Source organism: Neopelma chrysocephalum, unplaced genomic scaffold (assembly GCF_003984885.1).
Source record: "Neopelma chrysocephalum unplaced genomic scaffold, ASM398488v2 Primary Assembly neopelma1_69, whole genome shotgun sequence".
In the NCBI taxonomy this organism is placed as follows: Eukaryota; Metazoa; Chordata; class Aves; order Passeriformes; family Pipridae; genus Neopelma; species Neopelma chrysocephalum.
In genome coordinates, this window is record NW_020897729.1 from 8,661,262 (window position 1) to 8,679,913 (window position 18,652).

Below are 18,652 nucleotides of genomic sequence, written 5' to 3' on the forward strand. Positions count from 1 at the left end.
ACGTAAGTGCGGGGCCGGGGAGGTGCCTTTTGTTCCCGCATCCCGCGGTTCCAGCGCCGCCCCCGCCCGGGCCGCGGGGACCGGGGCAGGGACACGGGGCATCCCCAGCATGAGCCCCGCCGGCCCCGCTCCTGCCCGCGCCCGGGAACCCGCCCGGGGCAACGCGGCGGTGCCCAGGGGCTGAGGCTGCTCGGCCGGCCCCGCCTCCCTCCCTCCGTCCCTCCTTCCTCCCCTTCCTCCTCCTCCTCCTCCTCCCGGGGCCTCCGATGCCGCCGCCTCCCGCCCGCTGCTGAGCCGTGACGGGCGGGGGCCCCCGGGACCCCGCCGGGGACATGGGCAACGGGATGTGCTCCCGGAAACAGAAGCGGATTTTCCAGAGCCTGCTGCTCCTGACCGTGGTGTTCGGGTTCCTCTACGGGGCGATGCTCTACTACGAGCTGCAGGGCCAGCTCAGGAGGGCTGAGGCCACGGCGCTCAAGTACCAGCAGCATCAGGAGTCCCTCTCGGCTCAGCTACAAGGTACTTGCTCGGCAGGAGCCTCTGCTGCCCTTCCCCGAGGCTTGCAGAGCACCCTCCTCCTCCTCCTCCTCCTCTGGGAGGTCTGGGCTCTAGCTGTCCAACCTCTCCCAAAGTTTTGCTCCCAATGCGCTTCTTCCCCTTCTCTTCCTCCACCCTGTGGGGCTGTGATATCTCACCGTGGGTGGGATCCTAACCCTGCTGACGTTTTGCCGTGGATTCCTAGACAACTCTCATTCCCCCTCACTCCCTCACTCATTTTATAATGACTCTTATCCCCAAAGGACTGCACATCCCTTTGCAATTCCTAGCATGAATGGAAGAAGCAGGTGGACTGCTTGCTGCCCATCTAGCAGTGCAGACCATGTCCAGTGTGGGACTTTTGAGTGCTTCTGTGTTGTCATTGAAATGTTAATTTTATGCTGAACATTCAGCTGCAGTTCCTGGGCACCATAAACTTAAATAAAGGGGGGGAGGAGAGGAGTGTTCCAATAAAGCATTTTTGAAAGAGTAATTTAAAAGTGAAGTTCAAATAAGTTATTTGGATAAGGCTGATCTATTACTTGTGGTATAACTTGGAATTTCTTGGCTTAAAGCTGCCACATAAATACAGGTCCTTGTGTATCTTGCTTGAAGGATGCACCAAATGTGTGTGTCCTGTACTTGAAGGAAAAAGATGCCCATGTCTGACATCAGCATGTCCAGAAATCAGAAGCAAAGCAGCAAATGTATACATGAAACATCAGTGGTCTGGGAAGTGCAAGACCTCAGCACCTCTCGAGTTGTCAAGTGCAAGGTTATCGGGTCAGCACGAAGCCCAGAGCCAACTTTCAAAAGAGTTTCATTTCTCAAGAAGGGTTTAAAACAAGGATCAGAGGGATCTGCTGTAGCAGCTGTAACAGCACATAACTCCAGGGTTATCCTCAGCCATCCTTTTCCCTGTGGAAGCACACATAAAAGCGTGCCTGGAAGCACAGAGTTTGTATGCAGAGAGCACAGAGCTGGGCTTATGCTGTTAGACTCTTACAGGGATTTGTTACTTCAATATGTTTAGTCACGATCTGAGACCATCATTACTTAGTATTTCAATTTCAGGCCATTTTCCAAGTAATACCATGGAAATATCTGCCAGAAACCTTCAGTTTAGTCACAAAAAAGGTGTAAATGTTTGGCTGGGAGATGGGTATGTGGCAGATGGCTAAAGGGCTACTTTTGCTAGGCTGTATATTTGCCAACAGAATTTGCAGAGGACACAGGAACATCTTGTTCTCGAGCTAAAATTTGACAAGTTGGCTTTTTCTGTTGCTTTGGCTTTACCAAAAGTTTGTTATGTGCAACAAACTTTATCCTAACACAGAGGAGAGATTCTCTGGACCTGATATGTTAGGTCTGGGCTGTTCAGTTTTAACTTTCCGTGTTTGAAACATTATTTTGAGTAGCCACCACCTATCCAAGTATGTTCATGGAAGCAGCAGGCAATTAGTAGTTGACAAATGTGGTGACAAATGTAATTCTCTTGCTTGTTTCAGTGTATCAATGGGAAATGTAAAATATTGACCAGAATCTGATAACATTAATAGATTTCACAATCAGTGCAATAAATTCACATGGTTCTGGGATCCAGGCCAGTCTATCAAGCCTAATAAGCAGGAGATTTTATCTATGCCAAGTATGGTAGCAGTAAACCTTGTTTAAAAAAGTAATTATCTAGCAATTAGGTCACAGAATGGAGGGAAAAATATAATGTAACAATAAAATGGTTCTTTAAATTTTCCTGTGTTATGAAAGTAGCTTTATACCTAAGAGAGGGTGAGGCTGAGAGCACAGAGACAAACTAAATGCAGCAGCAACCATTATACTGCCTAATGTCCCACTAAAGTAAAGGGAAGGTGTCTGCCTATGGACTTCAGGGGATTTGGGAAATAAACTTTTCTTCCCTTTCTTAATGACTCTTTCTGAAGTGGCCTACCCTGTATAATCACCTGGATTTCTGCAGTAGGAGCTGGTTAGTGAGGAGAACAAGGGGAATTCAGAGCCTGTGCCTGTGCCCAACTCACCCAGAGAGACACAAGCACGGTGTGAACTGGTGGTGTCCGACACCAATCCTATTTCTGAACCTTTCCTACTTAACTCTTTCATATGGAACAACAGGAAGGAATTTTCTTTAAACTGAGACTTCGAAACAGCGTAAAATGTTGACAGAAAATCCCGTTTACAGGTGCAGTACGTGACTGCACTTTGAACTTTTGAATGTAAATGACCTGGACTCTAAATCAACAGTGTTCCTGTTGCCAAATAGAAAACACCTCTAAGAATATCTGAGTTCTTCGAGTTTATTATTTTATGAGAACAATAAAACAAAGTAGTGCATTACTAACGTAATACAACTTTTATTTTCCATGCAGCATAATCTATAGATCCTGGACTAGAGGTAACTTTGGGGCCTGAAGTGTGATGGAAACACTTGGAAATCTTTTAAACAGGAACCAGTTAAAGGGCAAAGCCACTGACATAGCATTGCCAGGAGGACAGGAGGTTGCTGTACCAACGGTGGTTGATTTCTTGGTGTTCACTGCTCTTCTGGGTGATTAAATCAGACTTTAAACTCATTACAAGCCGAGAAGAGAAACATATCTTGGACTTCCACATCCTGAACAACTAATTCATCAGGAAGCTTTTACTGTTTTAAATATAAACTAAGAAAATAAACTTCTTCAAGTGTGTTTTTGAGGCTCCTGAGGCTGTATCGTGCAGGGCTGGCTGTGCTCCTGGGAGTCTGACTGCATTGAACCGCTTGGGTGACAGTGAAATATCACCTGTTATCTGAGGGTTTGTAGGGTTTTGTTGTGACTGCTGGTGCCTGCAAAGGCAGTGGCTTTCCTGGTTGTTCACAGAGGAGCACTGTCAGGGCTTGTGGGTGAAACTTGAGTCTGTTTGTGAAGTGCCTGAGGATCATGGGCAACTCCTGAGTTTATGTGCACGGTGGCAGTTTGGGATGTGAGTGCCTTTGGTCTGCCCACAATCTCAAGCAGGATCCTCAGCTGTAGCTCAGAGTGCAGCTCCCTTTCCTTCCTCCTGTCACCTCCACTGTTTTTCCTGTTTTTTTAGTTTTTAGGTAATAAGAACCTTCTTTTTGGTACTTGCCAGTTCTTCATGCCTGAATGAGCTGTGCTTTCTGTTTTTGCTGGAAAAGCCAGTTGACTTAGATTTTTATCTTTTTCATTGCCTTGTTTTGCTCAAACACAGCACGTGAAACAGGGTCAATACATGGGAAAACAGCTCTCATCTACCAAGGCAGAATGTACAGGTCACTGAGAAATGGTGCAGGAAGAGGTCTCAAAATCTTTTTTAACACATGGAGAGAGCTGCACGTGGCTGCTGTTGTGGGGAGTTCTGCCTTCTCTGGTGTGCACAGCCTCAGCTACTCAGCTGAGAAGTGTTTGTGCCCCTTGGAATAAGACCAGGGTGTGATGGGAAGGATGGCAGACTTGGGGAACACAGTAAGAATAACTGGTGTGGAGAAGCTGGGGTCTTGAACTCACCCCCTTTAGAAGCTCATGTTGTAGAAAGTTTTGTAGAGGAGAATCAAACTTCGTCATTTCTGCTGGGCATGGAGAAAATAGGGCTGCTTTTGCAACCCTCAAATGGAGTACCAGGGGCAAAATTTAGAGATGACACCAAATTTTTTTGACTGCTAAGAAAATCTAAAGTCATTGTGATCTGTAAGGTCTTTCATAGAGAAGCTGATCTTCCCAGTAAGATGATTATTTTTAAATCTCATTCTCCGAGCATTATATGTTTGAAACGTGAAGATAATCTTGCTCAGTATTTCTTCAAGTGGTAAAACCAAAACTTGATGCTCTTTGCCTCCTACCACGATGTGTCAAACTAAGTCTTGAACTATTGGCTTTGTAGGAACAGACTTCATCTGCTAGAACAGAAACACACAGATGGCTGTGGGTGAACCCGATTGTATCTGTGACTGCTGCAAGATTGAATGTATCTACAAATGTCTTTTTAGCCCTTGCAGCTTCTGTCTTCTCATCCTCTGGGTGTTAAGTACTATTTTAATCTGTTTAATCTGTTTTAATCCCTAATCCTTATAACAACCTACATTTAATGCTTTGTGCTATCTTAATTTTCCTGCTCTTTCTCTGAGAGTCTGAATGTATCTGACAGCTTTGAGCAGTCCCTGTGCAGCCTGAGACTGGGCTGTAATCCTGGGAGCCAGCCCAGCAGGGACTCTGAACTTGAGAGTATTATTCAAGGTGTGGATTTCCTCAAAGCTTTCTTATCCAGAGCTAGAAAGCACCAGCTGAAAAGTTAATGTAGATTCCTCTGTGCCTGTTGTGCCATTTGTCCCAAACCAGGACCCCTGTTGGAGGTGACCTGCCAGAAGTTGATCAGATCCAGAGCAGCTCTGTGTCTGTTGACTTGCATAATGTATCCCAGTTCTAGATCATAGTTCTGTGTCACTTTAGTGGTTAATATTTATTATGTCTGCATGCAAACTACAGAGATGCCAAAGCTGCTCTCAGTGAAGCACAGAGACATGTGGATGTACTTCACTCTCACACCCCTCTTTTATAGGACACTATTTAAACTTGTACCTTAAGCTGGCAGAGCCAGGAAGAACTAACTTTTGATCGCTTATTTTTCACTTGCATCATACAAGTAGAGCTACATCTCCACAGCTCCTGTGTGGTTGGTTGTTCTCCACAATAACAGCCTGAATTCCTGTCATTCCTGTGAGTTTCAGGTTGCATGTAAAGCTACAGTGCTTATTTTATTGTGTTTTGTTGGTGTCTGAGATCTGGGAGATCCATGGTAGCACTGTTAATAGCAGAGGTTGGCTCTGTGTGTGCTGTTGGCACTCAAATGTACTTCAACACCAGGTGCAGGGCTGCACGAAGTGGCAAATACATCATCCCAAATTCTGCTACCTGGCTTCCTGAAATGGGACACTTTGGTTTGTAACCTCCTCTAAGAATCTACCTTCTGTACTTCCATTCACATTTTCAATGGGTATTTAATGTTCTAAATGCTTAAAACACATGAAACATTTGAAACTGTGTGAAATTTTAGTGTGGAAGAGCTGTATGCTGTCATGTATATTCATACATGCATCTGTATGTGTAAAATGTATCTTTAGAAAGATATGTCTGTTTGGAAGCTCAACCTGAAGATTTTGGGTTATTTAGAATCACCAAGATTGCTTCATAACCTGAATACAGAACAGGTGCTTGAGTTCTGTTCCATTCAGTTAACTCCGGGAAGTTTGTTTCCAGGTCCATGGTGAGTTAAGATTCCCAGCAGCAGAATTCCATGACTGGACAGATAAATTGAGCAAGTGCCCGTGTTTGTATTTGTTTTTCATTCCTGCAATCCCATGCCTGAGTGCTCTTAAATCACTTTCCTGGTGGACATGATACTTCCAGGATAAATTTCTCTCAGCACTGCAGTGTTCCACCTGCACCCAGGTTGGAACCTGGGCTGAAGATCACAGAGCACAGTCGGAGGGAATATTAAGGAGTGTGAGGTAACTGAGTGGGTTTGTTCCCTGGGTTTTGATGTTCCCTCTCCCCAGTTTAACACTGAGCCTCCAGCCTGATGCCAGACAGAGCCTACATCCCAAAACTCTTTGTTACTGATCATGATTTAAGCCCCTTAAAGCCTGTTAGTGGTGGATCTGTGTGGATTTATGGACACTTCAGAGCTGGGAGAGGAGGAGAGAGGCAGGATGGGTGGATGCTTTGGTGAGTTTGCATTCTGGCTTCTTTGTCAGTCATCTCCTATCACATATTCCTGGCTGATTGAATTCCTAAGTCTTAAAGACAGCGTTCCAAGCACGTTGTCTCATTGGGCTGGTTGTTTTCCTGGCAGGATTCAGGCTTGTCAGCTTTTGTGTCTGGGTGGGGCGAATTATTAGTAAGTTTTCCACCCTCTCTGACACTTGAGTACCCATTATAGCATCTCTGATGTAGTGGTGAGGGTATTGCCAGCAATTTGTGGCTAATAGAGCTCACTTTGCTCATTTTGGAATAGGAGCCTTGCATAGAAAAAGTAATTTAATCTGTCCTGCTGAAAGTCAGGTGCTGCTTTGAGGCTGGATAGTAATGAAAGCGAAATAATTCAGATTACTGAAAAAAATGGGCTATACAGAACAAGTAATTAGGGCAGAATCTTTTGTTGGGTGATTTTTTTTTTCCTGGGATTTTTAGGACACAGGAGCATGAATTGCTAGTCACGTTGGAGCCTGAGGTGAGCAGCTGAGGAATTCAACCTGTTTGAGTGGTATTCCTTGTTTAAAGAAGGGTCTTCTGAGCTGGATGCAGTTCTTATCTTTTTCTGGTGATGTGGCTTAACCCAAACTTCTTGAGATTTGCTACTATGTATCATAATTAAGAAATAAAAGAAACTGCAATTTCTCCACCTCCTCCTCTGCATTTCCTCTCTCCCCCCAAGGTATCTGAAATTAGCCCAGTATCTTATTTTCCTGAGGTGACTCAGATCCCAGAGTTTGGCAGTCATTTCCAGGGCTTAATTACAGAGATGATGAGAGAAGTATGGCCTTCTTGAGCTCCCAGAGGGCAGAGTAGGGAGCTTGCTCCTATCCACACCACCACACTCAGCAAAGCCATTTTCAGTCAAAATTATGAATCTCTATCTCAAACTCTTGATTCTGGGTGCAGTTTGTGCATATATAGATTGTTTTTTTTTCTTCAAGGTCTATTTTTGACTCGTTTCTGAATAATAGATCCTGACACTGTGTAGATAAATCACCAGACCCGCATAACATTGAAAACAGGGTCTAAAACAATTTTTGAGAGAAAGAACAGCCCCTTGTTTCCTGGAGCTGAGGACTGAGCAGACCCAACAAACAGAGATGATGTGAGAAGAAAACTGTTGTCTCTGCTGCTCTGCTGAATCTTTGTGCATTTTTCTGCTAATTTAAGTCCAAAATCACTGCACAGGTTTTGTTTGAACGATTTGCATTTATCACCACTTGAAAAAAAATAGCATGGATAGGTGTATAGGAAACAGCATATGCAGGGTGGGATGCTGATCCCTCCTATGGTACCAAAGGTTGGAAGAAATCTTTTGTGGAGTGCACGGGAAATCTTTTCTAGAAAACATGATCTCCTTCCTAATGAAAGTCAGGTCTGAAGCCTATCTGTGAGGGATTAAATATTTAATCTCATTTAATACCCCTTCTCAAATTTATTTATAGCAGCAGCTATTACAGTTTGCTGTTTGAACATGATAAATCCTTCCCTCTATCCCAACATATCTTAAATCTGCTGTTTCCTAGAGGTGTTATTGACTTCTAAGAAAGGCAGTACATGAGGCAGGCTGGAGGAAAAGGATTCTATGAAAAGTGAGATTTTACTCCAGTTTAGAAATTAATTTTCATGTCATCCTTATAATTGCATGTCACCCTTATAAATGAATAGAGGCCACAACGATTTCTTAGAAATACAAGTGTGTGTTTCCGGGGTGAACTGAATTGATGTGCCACATTCCCTCAGCATTCCCCCATTTCCAGAACTGCAGTCAAAGCAAAACTCGACCTAGTTGCTGGAACCTGTAGTTAGAACAGAACTTCTGACTGCTGGAGTACTAAGTTAGAGAATTTTAACTGACAGCTCATTTTTGGTGCAGGATCTCTGAAAGCTGATGTTTCACTTCCTCCTGGTGCAACTGAGACCAGTGGTGGGTCTGTGACAAACACTGCAAATCCCCTGGATATGAAGATCCAGATACTAAATGCAAACTTTTCTCTTAAAATGATTAGTTCTCTGAGCAACACAGGTGACTAGGGAATTAAGTCAAAGCAGTGGTTATTTTTAAGCACAACTTCCAATGCATGGGTTAGTTTTCCAGGAGGAATTTGTAGTGACTGGCTGTAATTAGGCAAAACCATTACTTGATCATGTGAGTAAATTGAGAAGTGCAGGAGTTTGTTTTAAAGTGAAGGTAATTCTCATACTCCATCCAGTGCCAGTTGTGGTTTGCAGTGAGCACAATGAGAACATTCCATCTGCCTGGATGCAAAAGTGTTCCATGATTAAACCTCACACACAATCAGTTTTACATTGTCTTGGCTTCTATTTCTGTCCTCTCTGTATAAATTCAAACCAGAAAACTTCAAGGGCATAAATTATTAAATAGCTTCAATGTTTTGTTCAATGTATTGTAATTATTTGGACTTTGAGCAACCTGGTCTGGTGGAAGGAGTCCCTGCCCATGGCAGGGCGTTGGAGCTGGGTGGGCTTTAAGGTCCCTTCCAACCCAAACCATTCTGGGGCTCTGTGATAAAGATATGTTTTTTGTAATGTTGTTTGCTTGCACTGTAGTTTTCCTAGTCTTTATTGTGGGAATACTTCCACTGTTCCTTAGATGTTTGCGGTGTCACTGGAATATCCATTTATTGCTGAACTCTCAGTTGAGAGTCTCTGGAATGGATGTAGCACATCCTGTGACCAGCATGGGTTGAACTGTGCTGGGGAATCCTGGTGCTTGACCAGGAGCTGCCCAGAGCCTGATAATCTATGTCTGATAAGATTATCAGCAATGAAATAGGGGATCTCTTTGTTTGAAGCCAGATTCACTGACTTAATCAAATACTTAGGAAGCTTAGGAAGCAGGTCTTGCTGTATTAATAACATCTTCTCCCAGCATGAGACATTAGTGGCAGAGGAGTAATGAAATACCTTCTGAGATCAAAATTTCAATTACTGTCATTGGACTGGGGAATTTATCCTACATCCCATATTGAAGGGATTGTTCCTTGGCTCATGGAAGTGCTTCACTCTCAGCAAAGCCGGATTCACGTTTTAAATGGTTCTTTTTGCAGTGACAAGAATTGGGAATTAACTATTTTTATAGCAAATCTATGTCCTACAGGCCTTTGTAGTGTTACTAGAAAAGTGCCAGGGTGATTTTACCCCACACTGCTGGTTCAGTTCAACTCTGCCACAGTTTGAGAGAAAATAACACTGACTGTTGCCAAGACTACTGAAATCTGCTGGGTTTAAATGGAAGGTATTACTGTAAGCTTAGAGAAAGATTGCAGAATTGTGTAAGAAACAATCTCATTGAAATTGGTAAAATTTCTTGCATCAGATATATTTAAATCCCAATGTAATATGAATTTCCAGTATGTAAGACAGTGGGAGCTGGGGTATTTTAGACTCCAAGATCATGCTTCTGACAGACCAAACAACCAAAGTAACACAGTCACAAAACTGCTGATAATGGAAACTAGGAAATATTTTCTCTTAAATATACAACACTGGCTTATTTTGCCTGGTAATAGTTTTACTGCTTAGAGGTGCAGAGCAATGATAAGAGAAATAACCAGGACTGTTAAATAATCCTGCTTTCATCACCTCCCTCAACTCCTGTGTCGCAATTAACGTTCAGCACTGGCCAAAGTGGTGTAATCTGAGAACCTACAGAGCATCCCTCACCCCCTTCTCCTTCACTTCCTTTTCTGTATGAGGAAAGCCTTAAATCAAGGACTTGATGGAATTGGGATCAATTCAAGGACTGTTCAGTCTTTCCTTGTTGAAGGTGAAAGGTGTTTTATCAAGCTGTGATGTTACAGTTCACATTCTGGGCTCTGTGGGTTTATGTGGTTCTTTGTTCATTTGTGCAGGTTACATTCTATAGGTAATTTCAAGAATTAAACTGATACCTGCAGTTATTCTAGCTTTGGAATTGTGCATATTAGCCATTAGATGACAACACTCTATTAAATATAATGTAGAAATAACCTTCAGTTATTTGTGTAAAGATCAATACAAAATTAAAAGCTTACCCTAGGAAAAATTATTTGTGCAGTTCCCCCCCCCAGCTGGAAAACCTCTTATAAAAAACCTGCTTTTCAGTGTATTTCTTTCTTTCAGCTTCTTGCTCAGCCATCTTCTATCCAGGCTGGCAGTGGAGAAGGGGAACACCCTGCTGTACTAACAAGCCCTTTGTAGTTTGGACTCTTTAAAGTTCCTAACTGGTGGAAATAATTTATGTTTATGGGAGATAAACTATGTACTTATAAAATCTGACTTGCAACCTACCCCACAAAAGAGCAAGAGAGAAAACATGGAAGCTGTGCCTTCTTAATAATGATTCTTAATCAAAATCTTCATTACATTGCACATTATGGATTTTTATCAGAGAGAAATATGCTGCACCAGTGAAGCAGAAGGTCAGAGGTGTAAGAGGAAGTTGGTTTTAGCACCTTTTTTGAGACTTCTCCAGCTTTGTCCCAGTATTTCAGAGGTTAGCACACAGAAGGGTGAGGATGCATTACCTGGGAGGGGTGGAGAGACTTCTCAAGTTCAGGGTGAAGCCAGGAAAGGCAGAGATCAGCAGAGATTCAGCTGGATGTGAGAGGTCCCTAAAACCCAAACTGCTGCTTTCTCCTCCTCCTTTCCTCCTGCCTTGTTCTGGGTTTGTCGTGCAGGGTTTCCCAACACACTTGTTAAAGCCCCAGGAGGAGCTGTGGAAGGTGCACTTGCAGACAGAGAAGTGGGATGGAAAATGTTACCTCCGAATCCATTTGTGGTTTAGCCTGTTTGCCAAAAAGCCTGTTTCCACCTCTGATTGCATGGGAGGAGAAACCCATTATGGCTTTTCATTGCTCTCCTGAGCTGCTGTGCTACAACCACTGTTCCTTTTGCACTATAATTCAGCATTCCCTACCTCCAGGACCTAAATAAAACCATTACTGTACTGCTGCCTTTTTTCCCCCCTTTTCCAGCCCTGTTTGCTGGCGACTTTGTGAATATTCATTACATGCTTGTTTTCTTGCAGAGGATGTTGATACATTGGTTCATCTTGACTGATGCCCTTGACTTTAGAAGATAAATAGCAAAGTGGAGATAGGTGCCAGGGATTGATTAGCAATCCAGTTCCTGAGCCAGCACGTAAACACTCGAAGATAAGCCTGCAGAATGCACCTTGGTGGAATTAAGAACAGGTTTTAGGGTGCAAGAGGAGCCTTCTGAGGCTGCCAAGATACAAATCTTTACTTGATGCCTCCTGCAGAAAGCTTATGTTCACCAGTGGTTTATTCTCATAAAATGAGTTTCCTAGGTTTGATAGAAAAATATCACTTCTTGTATTAATACAAATTAATAACTATTTGAAAGAGTGGAAGTTGTACCTAGGGCAGTGAAAGATGCTTGCATTAAACTGAGCCTAAACACATATAACTGTACATTTTCATGAGTTTTAATTGATATCTTTGCTGCAAACTTGGCTATTTCAGATGATGATCCTTCAGCCTAGTGAGTGCTGAGGAAAGGGTGAATAGGGACTGATGTTCCCCATCCTCTGTGAGACACATCCCAAACTCCACGTCCAAAGCACAAACTGAATGAAATTCTGCTGTACTGGCAGTGAAATGGGGGGACTTTGTGCCAGGAGATATTGGATGTCCTAAATACACACAGATACAACAAACAAACAAGCTCAGCAATATAAAACCCGTTTTGGGATGTACACAAAGGACCTGTGGGCAGCTTGGACAGTCTTTAAGAGTCATAAATTGCTGGTAGGCAGTGCCAAAAGAATACTGTATGCCCAGATTTTGGAAGAATTTAGGAATTAGGTTCCCCGTGCCTCAGCCTAAGCAGCCTGTGCAGTGCTGCCCCTCTCTCAGCCCTTCCCTCCTTGGGACAGTTCCTTTGCTGCCAGGAATTTCTCTGGTAGTGAAGTTGTCCTGCCTTATTTCCTTGTCTCTCTGCAAATGAGGCAGGAGAGGATGGAATTGTGGAAAAATGTCCCTGCATACCCAAGAAGGGAAGAGGATTTGGCAGCTTTCGTGTAGCTCCACCACAGCTCAGTGTCTACACAGACAAAACACTCACCTGGTTATCACAGCCATGTTTGTGCACCCAGAGAACCCAAATTCAGGATCAATAAAACATGCAAAAAGGAAAAAAAAATACTGTCCCAGATGATACAAACAGCCCTTTATCCTATGACCTCATTCCACTTGTATTTTCCTGGTGTGTTCTGTGCCAACACTCCCTGGGGTGTGTTGGGGGGTGGGGTTTGTATATGTTACTTTTCCAATTAATATGTTACTTTTTCAATTAATTGCGTACAAAATTTCTCTTTTCAGTTGTATATGAGCACAGGTCAAGATTAGAAAAGTCATTACAAAAGGAGAGGCTCGAACATAAGAAAGCAAAAGAAGGTAAAAAACGTGCTTTTCACTTTGACATTTAACTTGATTATTTGCAGAAAGTAACTTCAAATGCTCTTTGTTCAGTTATTTAAATGAGTTGAGTAACACATTAGCAGGACCCCCTTGGCAGAGCTGTGCTGATCTTTTTAGCGGTTCTTTCTTATTTATTTATTTTTTTAACCAGATATTTTTAAAAGCAATCATCTTTTTAGTGCTGTTTACAGATCCCTGCAACATGACACAGTATACACAGAGAATATATGTATAAAATATATATAATAATAATAATATATATTATATAATAATATATATTGTATATATAATAATAATATATATAAAAGAATATGATGATGATATAAAAGAATATATATTATATCCATGTACATAACCCTAACATGTATGTGGAGTGTGGACATGTGGAAGTCCTGTTCTGGCATGCCAAACATTCAAAACTTGTACCAAAAACGTGGGATCTCTTCCTGCATTCCATCATTGGGAAATTAGACTCTGAATCAGCACTTTTTCACGTGCTTAAGGGTAAACACATGCTCACATATATTTTCCTGATTAAAACTGAGTTCTAGGGGGTTGTGTGAGGGGGAAATGTTGGCACAAATTGTATTTCTTACACTCCGCCCTGTGTGGAAGTTCAGCAGGATTCAATCATCTGAGTTTTCTCACTCTTTTGTTGTTTTAAATTCACCACAATTTTCAGAGCAAAGCCCCTGTTCTTCCTAAAACTGAGGGCTCGGATGCTGAATTAAAACTGCTGCTTTAGCACAGGTGAAAAGGAGAGTAAGAAATGATTCTCACCGTGAGGTTCTCGGTGGGTTTCTGGTGCCATCTAGTGTAGAACGGTCCTGCTGCTACCCAAGGGTGAGACAGCGTTTTTCAAACCCTAGAAAGAGGATCAAGGAACATTTTCTTATCTCCAAGAATACACAATTTATAAATGTCCTTTTCCTTTTGAATGATGGTCGTGGGCCCATCCAGTGTCTTGAGCCTCTGCCCCCTCTACGTCACACCAAGATGTGAAACTTTTAAATGAAAGCATTTTATGAAACTATGATACCTTTTAACGAAAATAAATTCAGCATTTTGTTAAACTCTTCATTTTTTAAGATCTTTTTAAGTAAATGGTGTCTGCACAAGTATTCAGCTCTTAAGAGAATTTATATATGCAACAGTCAAGTTATTTAAGCACAGATTCTTATCTTCCTGTTCTTTTTTTCATCAGTACTTTCCCTTTTTATGTTGCAGATTTTCTTGTTTATAAACTAGAAGCACAGGAAACACTAAATAAAGGAAGGGTAAGTCATCTTTCCTAGTACAAGTTTTTAATAGCTGAGAAAGGAAATGCTTTGCAATTATAACTGTTCAAAGAAAGAGGTCCTGGAAAATACTAATTGAAAGAGCTCTCACTTATCCCAGTCTGCTCTGCATGCATAAGTGCTCTCCAACTCCTAATTATTGGAGCTGTAGTAGGAAATACTAATATCTCTCCAGAAAATTAATTTAGAAAATATCCTCCTATTTATATTATGGTAGTTCAAATGTAATGTTCTTATATTTAAGGGGAAAGGGGAATGAGAAGGTGTTAGAAATCTTTTTGTAGCTTAGTCCACAGGGAAAAGCACAGTGACAGCTTTCTAACACGTGGTCTTTGAACTGGAAAGCATAAAAACATCAAGAAACTTTGTTTTATATACCAAGTGCCAGAAGGAAAACTATATCTGGCAGAGGACCCAGAGACCTGTAGGGAACTCTTTATAAAGCGAGTAAATTAGGATTTTATGGCTATTTCATGTTGAAACTGGGGAGCAGTTTGTGAGCTGAGTAATGTGAGTTAAAATGTGTTGTTGCTGCAGCAAGTGCAAGGTGTGTGTGCCTGCTCTGCTCCAGAGCAAGGGGGAGGGTGAATTTGTTTCCTGGGGGGGTTACATCCCTTATCTTGTGACTCCTGAATAACTGACTGAATGGAATTTAGAGGAATGTCAGTGTGGTTCTGTTTGACACCGGTGTTTGTGTTTTACAGCAAGACTCCAACAGCAGATACAGTGCTCTGAGTGTCCAACACCAGATGCTGAAGGTGGGTAACTGGGGCAGCAGGACACCAGTGTCCTGTCAAACTGGTTGTGCTGGGGGGACACAGCCCTGCTGGGTTCTGGTTCACTCCAGAATGTCAGGACATGGACGGTGCCTTCCTCTCTCAACAGTACCCTGAAAAGATGATTTACTGCAGTTTTTCCTTCCAGGGGGGGTAATTTAATCTTATCAAATGCAATTATTGTAGGGAATGCTGACTTATCAGCCCTCACATAGTTTGGCATGTGAGGATTTTCTCAGACACATTAAGCAACTCTCAAAGGGCCAGTGCAATGTGGGCTGAGGTGACAGAGCCCTGGAACAGGACACTGCTCATCACAGAGATCATTCTGTGTTTGAGAGGAGCTTCAATGTGCATGCTTTGAATAATAACCTCCCTGTTATGAATGCTTCCCATTCATCTGTGCTTATTAAACAAATTGCCAAAGACAATATTAGCCAGATATGCAGATACAGAACTGCTCCACTGTCCCAACTTGGTATTTGCAGAGTCAACACGAAGAACTGAAGAAGCAGCACGCTGACCTTGAGGAAGATCACAGAAAACAAGGAGAAGAGTTTAGCAGGACATTTGGTGCTCACAAGGAGAAATACTTGCAGCTGCAGCAGGAGAAAGAGCAGGAGATCTCCAAGCTGAAGGGTAAATCTCACCTGTGTCTGGCTGTCCCATTAAACTGTGTGTTTGCCACTGTGTTTTGTGTGAGGCAAGAGAGGCATTTTCTCTGTTCTCACTCACAGGTCATTCATGCATCTTCTGCCTCCTGCTAAGTTACATTTTACTGATGATTGTCTGTGGCCTCTTTCTGAAATCTATTCATGTGTGCTTTGTGTTTGTATCTGGGTTAGAAAAATAGTAAGAAACTCGGCACTTAAAAGCCTGTCAAGTGTCAGAGGCTGTTTAGCCAGACTTTTATTTTTACTTCTAAGACTTGTATAAACCTGGAAAAATAGTTTTGCCTCTTTATTGTTTTTTGTAATTGAAATGGAATCTAAGAATATTTGCCACTTCTATCAGAGATTTAATTGTGCCTCTTCATGAAGTGACTTCATATACATTTTAGGCCTCATTTTCCCCTCTGTGTATCAGCTCCTCTGAAACACCTGCATACCTGGATGATGAAGTCATGTTTTACTCTTGGCATCTAGTTTCCTGTTAAATAGATTCATGGCAGTTTTCAGGCTTCTTCAATCCTCATTACACAATTCCATGGAACAAAAGGATGGGGCTGTCCCCACCAGGGCCCTCAGCCAGGCTCTGCCATGTGCCACTGACTCAGGAATTAGTTTTGGAACTGTCTGCAGCTTTGTCTGCAGAGGCTTTTGCAGGATTTTGTGTTTATTAGCTCTGCCTTGGCAGCACAGTCCCACAGTGAACTGGGCTGAGCTGGGTTGCAGCCTGGCAGCCTGGAGTGTGGGAACAACTTGCCCATGTCTGCTCACGATATTCCACATCAATATCATGTAAAAAGTGGGAATACAGGCCCCTCTCCCTGGTCCCAGAAGCTTTTTAAGCATTCTGGCCATCTGGGCATCCCTTCCAAAGGAATAACCTGGTCCTACCACAGAAAATTCTCACTCACCAGATGCCATGTGGGGAGAGAGAGGAGGGTTTCTTCCTCTCTGCCTTTCAAAGATTCAGGTTTCCATAAGGAATTTTGCCATCTGCAGTGCCCAGCAGGAGCAGTGGGGCAGAGTTCCAGATGCAGACTGAGTGCACTGATATAAAATTTAATCAAATGTTACAATTTTCTGCTTGAAAATGTAAAGCCTTTCATAGGGCTGGGGAGAGATGCAACAAAACCAAACCATGCAGTTATTCTAATTAATTTTTACTATGTGGGATTTTATGTAGATTGTGTTACACTCTTAATTTAGGTGCTTAGCCTGGTATTATAAATCTGAGCAGGTTTAAATTCTGTAGTAATATTCTGTGTGTCATTTCTTTTCAACAGAGTCCCTGTATAACTTACGGGAGGAGAACAGACAGTTGAGAAAAGCTCACCAAGACATTCACACTCAGCTGCAGGATGTCAAGGTAGGCTTTGCTCCGAGGAGAACTTTTCAACATTAGGAAAAAAATTTCCCAAGTTTTCACAAGCCAGAATTAGGCTGTGCTGAAAACTTGTAGTTTCTGTTGTGTGGCCAAAAGGAGAGGAATATGGCTGAACTGGATTTCTTGTCTTTGGCCACCTGCACTTAAGGTAAATTGCTCATTAAAAAAAAAAAGAAGAAAAAAAAAACAAACCCGAAAAACAAACAAACAAAAAATTCCACAGCAATGAAGTGTTTAGTATAGAAATGACAATTGGGAATTTGATTTTGCAAGTTGAGAACTGAGTTTTGGCAAAACTCAATGCCTAATGTTTTCCAGCTCTATTCCTTTAAAACATTCATCATCATCTCCCCCAACTTTTAATTTTATTTTAGCTACACAAATCCTGGCCTCCAAATTCCCTTCCCTGGTGTGCTCACTTCCTCTGTCTGTTTAATATGCATTCCATGTTAAATAAATAAGTGCTGTCATTCCAGCTCAGGATTTTCCTTTCAAAATAAATTGAATTCTATTCCTAGTTCAAAACCCCTCAGCCTCCCTAATTTACCTTTATGAACTTTACGTGAAACGTGTAATGTTCTTCTTTTTGTGTAGCAACAGCATAAGAACTTGCTGTCCCAGCACAACCAGCTTGTGGTGACATTGGAAGACCACAAGAGTGCACTAGCTGCTGCTCAGGTCAGAAGGAAAGCAGCTTCTCCTGGCTCTCAGCTTCCTCAAACTCTTGTTTTTCCTGGTTCACTGCAGTGTGGTGCATGTGGCCTTTGGCATGCTGGGGTTTCACTGGCACTGTGCTGCACTCAGAGGGAAGTGCATGAGTTCAAGGGTGGCTCTTAGGAAGCTGCAACAATTCACAGGGCTGTCAGGAAACAAAACAAGCTCTATTACTACAGGCCCAAGAGTGCATGTGTTACTCATAACCAGAGTGTCTCTGCTTCCATGGCAGCTCTCTATACCTTCCTTCCTCTGCCTTCTCTGATAAAACTCCTGTTAGATGAACATCCCACGCTCTGATGTTCACATTTATCACTTACAAAGACCTGGCTGCTGGTATAAAGTCTTTTTTTGTGTGTGACTGGAATGTCTACAAGGTTTTCACAGAATCCCAGAATGGTTTGGGTTGGAAAGGACCTTAAAGCTCATCTCATCCCACCCCCTGCCATGGGCAGGGACACCTTCTACTAGCCCAGGTTGCTCCAAGCCCCGTCCAACCTGGCCTTGGACACTCTCAGCTTCTCTGGGCAATGGACATCAGTGCAGCAGCATAATATATATGGAGGAATAAATATATATTTACATTCTAAACTCTAGGTGGAAATGAAATTAATTTTTTTAAAAAAAGCAGCAGCATTATGTTTCTTAACTGTCATTTTCAAGGGAACTATCCATGAAGCACAAACTGTTGCAGGCTCAGTCAGCTGTGCCAGTACAAGCTGTGTGGACCACAGGGAATCTGAAAGCAGGAGTAATGCTGGAGCAGAGGAAGGCTGTTGGTGAATGATCAGAGGGAAAGGCAGTAAGGCAGTGTGAAGTTACTTTTATTCCTGATTGATTTTCTTCATTTAAGCATTTTCATAGTCCACAAAATCATTATCAGCATTAAAAGCATTGGATCTTCTTTTTTTTTTTTTCCCAGCTCCCCTTGTTGTGCATGTCAATATGTGTAGATATTCAAAAAATAGGGAAAGATCAGAAAATTCCTTCTTCGATAAATATCTGAGGAATCTTAATCTCCAGTACTAAAACATGCTGACAGCTAATTTTGAGTTCTTCTCCCA

General features: G+C 42.3%; 1 protein-coding gene across 2 annotated transcripts in view; it reads left to right on the forward strand.

The window, feature by feature from the left end:
- The first annotated feature begins 238 nt into the window (after positions 1-238).
- GOLIM4 (golgi integral membrane protein 4) overlaps positions 239-18,652 on the forward strand; it is a 30,045-nt gene continuing 11,631 nt past the window's right edge. The window contains exons 1-7 of one of the 2 annotated variants that reach the window (XM_027685572.1): positions 239-519; positions 12,650-12,724; positions 13,976-14,025; positions 14,751-14,804; positions 15,311-15,461; positions 16,774-16,856; positions 17,469-17,552. In XM_027685572.1, coding sequence (XP_027541373.1) covers positions 333-519; positions 12,650-12,724; positions 13,976-14,025; positions 14,751-14,804; positions 15,311-15,461; positions 16,774-16,856; positions 17,469-17,552 — 684 coding nt within the window. In that variant the 5' untranslated portion in view covers positions 239-332. The remainder of the gene's footprint in view (positions 520-12,649; positions 12,725-13,975; positions 14,026-14,750; positions 14,805-15,310; positions 15,462-16,773; positions 16,857-17,468; positions 17,553-18,652) is intronic. The other variant, XM_027685573.1, reaches the window with a different exon arrangement.